The sequence below is a fragment of the Colobus angolensis genome, unplaced genomic scaffold, assembly GCF_000951035.1.
Source record: "Colobus angolensis palliatus isolate OR3802 unplaced genomic scaffold, Cang.pa_1.0 Scaffold9, whole genome shotgun sequence".
Lineage (NCBI taxonomy): Eukaryota > Metazoa > Chordata > Mammalia > Primates > Cercopithecidae > Colobus > Colobus angolensis.
In genome coordinates, this window is record NW_012122931.1 from 4,641,995 (window position 1) to 4,650,753 (window position 8,759).

An 8,759-nucleotide genomic window follows, 5' to 3' on the forward strand; every position below is an offset into this window, starting at 1 on the left:
CACACACACACACACATATTTACCCTGGAGGCAAGAGCTCAGTTTCTGGAGTCTAGATGCCTATGGTTCATCCCAACCCTGCCACCTTCCAAATGGACTTTCTCTGAGCCTCAGTTTCCTCATCTGCCACATGGAATGATGAGCTCTGTCAATCCCCAGCACTGCTCCCAGAAGTCAATGGCAGGCCGGGTGCAGTGGCTCACTCCTGTTTAATCCCAGCACTTTGGGAGGCTGAGGCGGGTGGGTCACTTGAGGTCAGGAGCCAACATGGTGAAACCCCACCTCTACTAAAAATACAGAAATTAGCGGGGCGTGGTGGAGCACACCTGTAATCCCAGCTACTCGGGAGGCCAAGACAAGAGAATCGCTTGACTCCAGGAGGCAGAGGTTGCAGTGAGTTGAGATCATGCCACTGTACTCCAGCCTGGGTGACAGAGCGAGAGACTCCAACTCAAAAAAAAAACCATGGATTTGAAGCACCAAGGGTGATGCCTGTTGGGGGCCGAGCACCCACTGTGGCCAGGCCCTAGGGACATGGCCATGAACAAGGCCAAGCTAGCCAGTCCTGTGTCCCAGCGGGACACAGAGAGGGACGAAATGCTTACCTGCTGCATTTCGTCCGTCATCGGCTGTCCCAGGGAGGCACAGGGCAGGGGGAACCCAGATAAGGGGGTTTCAGTGGGGGAGGGAGAGGGGCGAGGAGATAACAGCCCAGCAGGCATGGGGAGCAGCCTGGGCAAACATCAGGAAGCCCCCGAGACAAAGGTGAGTTCAAGGAACAAACAGCAGTTCAGGCCGGCCAGAGGGTAAAGGCCAAAGGTCAAAGGGCAGAGGACGCCCGACTGCAGGGGTCAGCAGGGCCAGACTGAACCAGGCCTCGTAAGCACATAACTATATCAAGGGTGAGGACTTCACCCCAAGGTCCGGGGGAGTTTAGCAGATGCCTGGCATGGTCAGGTTTTTGTTCAACAAAGATCCCTCTGGCTGGCGTGTGTGAAGGCAGGGAGAATATGTACGGATGGGGAATCTAGGGAGGCTTCATGGAGGAGGTGACTCGGGCTGAGCCTTGGGAGGGGCAGAGTTCAGATGGCCCGGCAAGGAAGGCAGGCATTCCAGGAAGCAGAGCCACAGGGGTGAAGACCTAGAAGGAGGGCGTTTCTGGGACACTCACCCAAGGAAGTGCAGAAGTGGAAAGTGAGAGCAGAAACTCAGCCTCAGGATGGGGCACCTTCCATCGAGGGCTCAGCAGAGCCAGGCGAGCCAGCATAGCTCTGCCCCATCTGCAGCTTGGACTTGAGGCAGGGAGGTGTAGGGAGTGGCCCTGGAGGCTCCTGGGGGTGCCCGGCCCTGCCAGGCTTGACTGGAATGTCTCCAGGCTCACCTTCTCATGTCCCTACGTGGCGCCCCTGCAGCTCAGCCACCTTGCAGGGTGAGCCTCCTGTCTGCTCCACGTTCCACAACAACAGACAATACGCCGCCCTCCTCCCCCAGGCCCAGCCCAGGCACCACTCATCCATTACAGGCCCCACTGATCCCTCACTGCCACTCTTCCATGTGCTCCATGACGTACGGCCTCAGAATCCTTATCACGGCCCTCCAGGCGGCTACGACTGATGAGAGCTGGCATCCAAGAGCAAACCCATTTGCCATCCCTGATCCAATCGAATCGATCATTTCACAGAAGGGGCGATGGAGCCCCAGCGAGGGGAAAGGACTTCTCAAGGTCACAGAAGGACTTTCGCCCGCCTGGAATCAATCCTTCAGGCCTTGGTGGTCCCTAAAGACGCAACTCAAAGCCAGGACCACCAACAAACACCCCAGCGCCACCCCCAGCCCAGTTCCACTGAAACCACGTCAGTCCCGCACGGACAAGGGCCACTGAACAAAGGCTGCCCAGATCCCATGCTCAGGGCCCCTCCAAGTGCCCCTGTCCTGGGCAGCTGGACTGATGTCCCCATCAGCACAAAGCCCACATCCCCAGCCCCTCCACGGTTTGAGAAAAAGCAGCTACTCACCACTGCTGGACCTCCTTCTCGGTAACTGCAAGAGAAAACAGAAAAGCAGGCTTTTAGCTCAGGGAACGTGTCCCAGGAGATGGGCAGACATTCACTGGGGGGCCTCCCCTCCAGCCCTCCCTTCCCCATGGGCCACGTCCCTGGGCACCGGCCTGCTCTGGATGAAAAATCACTCCCTTGGTGAGCAGTCCCAGCCAGGGGCTCTGCACCCACCACCCCAGCAGGGGATACCGGCCCCACCCCTTCCCAGTGCCCACGTGCTGCCTGCCACTGCCACTGCCACTGCTGGGAGAGCCCCCAGGAACGCCCTGTGGCATTCAAGGGTTCGCTTCTCCCACAGCCCTTGCTCCCCGGCCAATATCTAAAACTTACTCTTTCCCATCTCTCAATCCCCGGGGACAGGAAGTCAGGGAAGGCCCCGGCTTCCCCAGGCACTTGGCTGCCCCGTCTGTGTGTGTGGGGTGGGGTGCGGGGCTGGGCTGAAAACGGGCAGCTCTCAGCAGAAGGGTGGACCACCCTCCCCTACATTCCCTCTCCGTGGTCAGCCTGGGCTCTTTCCCTGGCAAGACATGAGCAGAGCCGTGAAGCAAAAGCTGAAAGAGGCCACAGAGAGCGGCTGAGCCTGGAGCCAAGCCCACGTACCCATTCTTTACTGAGCCATGAAACAAACAAAAATGGTTTTTCTGAAAAGTACAGAATCGTTTCAAGTTGGAACCAAATCAGTGTTCTCTCTAAAGTCACCGAACAAGAACATCAAACCACCACCAAGGCCACCCTTGCTCCCCGCCTGTGTGAGCACGGGACGGCTCCTCCTGCACTCCCTGCCTCGGGCGCTTCATCTGTAAAGTGGGCATCATAGTATCAGCGCCTGCCCCACACAGACTTGTGGGGACTCACTCATAAAGGCACAGAAGCTACTGGATCCCCGCGGATGCCAGACACCTGGAAAAGCCAGGCCTGGAGTCAAAGAATGGAATTTTCCAAGAGAAAGTTTTGGCAAAGGGGATGGGGTAGAGCCCTCAAACGTGCTTGATACTGGCTTGTGGAATGAATGAATGAATGAATGAATGAATGAATGAATGAATGAATGAATGAATGAATGAATGAACGAACGAACGAACAAACACATGAACAGACAGGAAAGGGGTGTCAGGTGGAGTTCAGATGAGTAAAGGAACTGGAATCTATTCCCAGGGAAGTGGGAAGGAAGCCCAAAGAGGTGTCTCTGAACTGTTTGTGCCTGACCAGACTTGAGGAAGCCGCTTTTCAAAAACCACTCAAAGCAAGCTGGCAACAGCTGCCAAATACCAAGAGCCTGCCGCAAGCCCGAATCTGCGCCCAGGGCGGGCCTCTGTGCTTTGGCTCAGCGGCTCTTCTGACAGCATGGAGGGAGGATGGCGTGACTCTGCCCTGGCTCCAAATGTGGAAACTGAGGCACAATGAGATCAGGAAGTGGCAAGGCAAGGGTCTGACCTTAGGTCTGTGGCTCAGAACCTGGCAGCCAGGTTCCTGGGCAGGTCAAATGCCTCCACCCCCGTGCTGGTCAGCACTCTCCTCCCACAAGCCCAAATCAGAGATGGAGGAAGAGACCTGTCTGCAAGCAGGCCTCGGATAAAAGGAGAGGAGGCAGGCTGGGCGCAGTGGCTCACGCCTGTAATCCCAGCACTTTGGGAGGCCGAGGCAGGCAGATCACAAGGTCAGGAGATCGAGACCATTCTGGCTAACACGGTGAAAGCCCGTCTCTACTAAAAATAAAACACATTAGCCGGGCATGGTGACACGCGCCTATAGTCCCAGCTACTCGAGAGGCTGAGGCAGGAGAATCGCTTGAACCCAGGAGGCGGAGCTTGCAGTGAGCCAAGATTGCGCCATTGCACTCCAGCCTGGGCGACAGAGTGAGACTGTCTCAAAAAAGAGAGATAGAGAGAGAAGGCAACAGTGGGAGATGCCAGTTACCCAGAGGGCCTGGAGTCAAAGAAAGCAATTTTCTGAGATAAAGTTTTGGCAAAGGGTATGGGGCAGAAAGGGGTTCAGGATTCGGCATGGGGGTGGAGAGGGAAGGTGTCCTTGGTCTGATCCAGGTTGGTTGCCTGGGCCTGCCCCCGACAGCCGCTGTGATGGCAGCTGCGGCTGTGGGGCGGATGCTGGAAGCTCAAACCTGGAGACACAGGCGACCCATCATAGTACCACCAGGAGCTCAGGGCCACAGGGGCTGAAGCCAGACCAGACCGCCTGGGTTCAAATGCGGCCCCACAGGGCACTGTGTGTCCTTGGGCAAATTGCTTCCCCTCTCTGAGCTTCAGTTTTCTCATCTGTGAAATGGGACTGTTGGGGAAATTGAAGTGCTTGCCACTCCTCAGCTTCACAAAAACCCCACAGGGAGGTGTGACCCCGTTTTCCCAATGAGGAATGGAAGTTCCGACGGGTCTGCTTATTTGTCTGGGATCACCTGAGGTCCCTTTGCAGGAAACAGCAGAGTCAGGACTGTGCCCCTAGAGATCAGGACGGAGGCCCAATTGGGTAAACCCCCTTGAGTCTGCATGACCTTGTATGACCTTGGCAAGGGGTGGCAGCATTCGACGTAAACAGCAGGAGCTGGGTGGCGTGGCCACTGCTGACCTCAGGCAGGCCTCACAGCACCAGAGAGGGGCTTCCCTGGACCCCCAGCTCAGAAGTCCCACTCTCCCTTGACACCCCCCACCCATGTCTCCCAGCAGCCCTCCCCTAGGGTTCTGCCTCAGCCTCTGCGTCCTTCCTTACCCCCAACTACCCTCCCAGGAAGCGGCAGGGAGGTGGGAGGAGGGCACATGACTAGGGCTCCCCCCATTAGAAAGGTCCCCCCACAGAACCCTGGGTGATCAGCAGGCAGCCGAGCCCCAGGGAACCAGAGCTAGGGTGGGGAAGATAAGCCCTGCCCATGGTTTAAGCAGCGAATTGACCTTCAAGAAACAGTTGAGGCTGGCAGGTGTCCCCTGGCACCCAGCCAGGGCCCAGCAATCCTAACTGCTTCACTGCCTGGGGACTTGGAGGGTCTTTTTTTTTTTTTTCCTTGAGACAAAGTATTGCTCTGTCACCCAGGCTGGAGTGCAATGGCGCAATCTTGGCTCACTGCAACCTCCGCCTCCTGGGCTCAAGTGATCCTCGTGCCTCAGCCTCCCAAGCAGCTGGAACTACAGGCATACACCATCATGCCCAACTAAGTTTTGTATTTTTAGTAGAGACAGGGTTTCACATGTTGGCCAGGCTGGTCTCAAACTCCTGATCTCAAGTGATTCATCTGCCTTGGCCTCCCAAAGTGCTGGGATTACAGGCATGAGCCACCACGCGCAGCCGTGGAGGGTCTTGAAGGACAGCAGGCAGGGGCACATCTCTGGGGTCCTGGCCACCTGCCCCCCGCCCTCACGCCAGCCAGGGAGTTCTGGCACGGGTCAGGCTGTCCTTTGTCCAAACCCCAGCCCGCTACTGAGCAGCTACCACCCCAACCTGGAGAGGAAGCTGCGCTGGGGGAGGTGACTGGAGGAATGTGCCCACAGTCACGCCCTCAGTCTGGGTTTGCCCATCACCAAGGCCTATGTCCTCAACCATTCTGTCTGGGCTCCCAGAAGCTCAACTCTTCCAAGATCACCTTCGAGATCTTTCTCTGTCCAGCTATCCAGTGATTCACTCAGGACTTTTCTTGAAATCATCTCAATTTGCTTTTACTTAGCTGCTTAATCTAGCTTCAGCCTAAGCAATAAAATCCACAGAGTTACCAGTAACTCTGCTGGTCATATCTTTTCTAATACACAACAAAAAATACAACAAATTCATTGGCCGGGCACGGTGGCTCATGCCTGTAATTCCAGTACTTTGGGAGGCTGAGGCGGGCGGATCACGAGGTCAGGAGATCGAGACCATCCTGGCTAACATGGTGAAACCCCGTCTCTACTAAAAATACAAAAAATTAGCCGGGCGTGGTGGTGGGCGCCTGTAGTTCCAGCTACTCTGGAGGCTGAGGCAGGAGAATGGTAAGAACCTGGGAGGCGGAGCTTGCAGTGAGCCGAGATCGAGCCACTGCACTCCAGCCTGGGTGACAGAGTGAGACTCTTGTCTCAAAAAAAAAATAAATAAAATAAAATAAAAATTATATATATATATCAAATTCAAATAAAAAGCCACCGTCCTTGATCAAACCTGCCCCGCCTCCTTTGATCGTGAAACAGCCCAATATCGTGTACCCCTTAATTTGATGCAGTGGAAGGGCACATTATCCGTGGCGGTCTCCCGCCAAAAACAATTAACCTGAGTCTAACCACAAGGACATAATCAGACAAATCCAGGCTGTGGGACATTCTACAAGACAACTGACCAGGACACTTCAAGTCAGGGCCAGGAAAGGCAAAGCAAGTCGGAAGATTGTTCCAGAGAGAGTCTAAACAGACAAGGCAACCAAATGTAACTCAAGATGCCTGGATCAGGTCCAGATCAGCAGGAAAAAACAGTTATCATGGCTGTCACTGGGCCATCTGGGAAGCCACCGCACTGTGGACTGGCAATTAGGTGCTGCCATGGGGATGAGGCGAGGGGCGGTAACAGCACTGAGACTAATGCCCTTTCTCTTTTCTTTTTTTCTTTTTTTTTCTTTTTGGGGAGTCTCCCTCTGTCACCCAGGCTGGAGTGCAATGGTTGATCTTGGTTCACTGTAACCTCCACCTCCAGGGTTCAAGCAATTCTCCTGCCTCAGCCTCCCGAGTAGCTAAGATTATAGGCACCTGCTACCATGCCTGGCTAATTTTTGTATTTTTGGTAGAGACAGGGTTTCACCATGTTGGCCAGGCTGGTCCTCAAGTGACCTCAAGTGATCCATCCACCTCAGCCTCCCAAAGTGCTGGGATTACAGGCATGAGACACTGCGCCCAGCTTTGGAGATGTGCCCTGAGCTATTCAGGGGTGAGGGTCAGGACGCCTGCAGCCTCTTGTGACATGGTTTAGAAATATACATACTCATGTACATAGAAAGAGAGGGGACAGATGCAGCAGAGCTGGGGACTCGAGGACACGGAGGCATCCCTACACCACCACATCAATGTTCCTCTTGACTTTTCAAAATAAAAAGTTGAGGGAAATGTTTGTCCTCTTCACCCCACAACCACTGTGCATGCCTCCCCTCCCCACTGCACAATGCCAGGAGGGGTGGGGGGGGGCTGCCCAAGGTCCTGTGCCCCCAGCAGTTCTGACTAAGACAGGCACTGGGAGGGAGGGAGATGGGGGACAATTTGGGGGTTCAGCTTCCCTTTGCCTCAGCCTCCACCCAGATGCCAGAGTGACCTTCCCAGGCTCCGGCTCCCAGTCTGGCCCATTGCCCCCTCCTCCCGGAGCCTCCAACCGCATGTAAAATAAACAAGGCCTCCGCCTCTGCCTCCCTCGGTGGGTCTGGGCTCCAGGCTCCAGGCTCAAGGCTCAGGGCTCGGGGCAGGGTAGGAACGCAGGCAGTCCTTGCACAGCTTATTCCCTGGGTCCCTGGCCTGCATCCTGACCCCACTGGGGTTCCTCAGACTGTTCCGGTCTCTAGGCCTTCATGCTCTGCCTGGGACACTTCCTCACCTCACCTTTTCTCCCCAGGGAACCCCTATCCATCTTTCAAAGCCTAGCTGGGCCCGAGCGCAATGACTTATGCCTGTAAACCCAGCACTTTGGGAGGCCAAAGTGGGCAGATTACTTGAGGCCAGGAGTTTGAGACCAGCCTGGCCAGCATGGCGAAACCCTGTCTCTATTAAAAATACAAAAATTAGAAGTGTGTGGTGGCGCACGCCTATAATCCCAGCTACTAAGGAGGCTGAAGCATGAGAATTGCTGGAACCCAGGAGGTAGAGGTTGTAGTGAGCTGAGATCACCACTGCACTGCACTCCAGCCTGGGTGACAGAGACTGTCTCAAAAAAAAAAAAGCCCAGCTGGGATGCCCCTCTTCTAGGAGGCCCTCCTGACCCTGCCTTGGCCCCCTGAGAAGCCCCCTTCACGTGAGGTCTGTCTTCCCATGGGTTCCACAACAGAGGGCCAATGGGGGTCTGACCAAGGGGGTACCGGCTGGGCTGGGGGGGCAGTGGTGAAGTAGAGTGGTCCAGAGAGGGCCTTGGCCAGCCCAGCGAGCACTTCAGGCCAGGGTTCCCTCCGATCTGTGGTCTTGGATGAGTGACTCCACATCTCTGAGCCTTGGTTTGCTCATCCGTAAAATGGGACTCAAGCGTCTAGGAGGAAGAGGAGGGACTTGTGCTCGGCCCAGGGTGTGCGAGATAGAAGCACTTCTCCCCCTCATCTTCCCAGCTGGACGCTGAGCCCGCAGAGGCCAGGGCACTTCTCCTGGCCTATTCTAGCGTCACCCTCAGAGCCCGGCCCAGCACCCTGCACACAGGGGACAGAGAATAACCCCTGCTGATTCCTCCATTGTCATCCAGCCACTGGGCTGGGTTTAGAACACGTCCTCAAACGTGTTTCCCACACGTTGACCTTCACAATTTCATCTGATTTTGGTCAATTTTTAAAACAAACTGTCTTTCTCCATCACACTCTGCCTCCAGGCCTGCAGGCCCAAGCTCGTACCAAAACCAGGATTTAAAACTGGCAATGGGCCGGGCGCGGTGGCTCAAGCCTGTAATCCCAGCACTTTGGGGGGCCGAGACGGGCGGATCACGAGGTCAGGAGATCGAGACCATCCTGGCTAACACGGTGAAACCCCGTCTCTACTAAAAATACAAAAAATTAGCCGG

At 55.6% G+C, this 8,759-nt stretch overlaps 1 protein-coding gene across 1 annotated transcript in view; it reads right to left on the reverse strand.

The window, feature by feature from the left end:
• NCS1 (neuronal calcium sensor 1) overlaps positions 1-8,759 on the reverse strand; it is a 58,761-nt gene that overhangs the window by 41,738 nt on the left and 8,264 nt on the right. Inside the window, exon 2 of the mRNA XM_011931203.1 lies at positions 2,016-2,040. Within this exon, the coding sequence (XP_011786593.1) occupies positions 2,016-2,040 (25 nt within the window). The remainder of the gene's footprint in view (positions 1-2,015; positions 2,041-8,759) is intronic.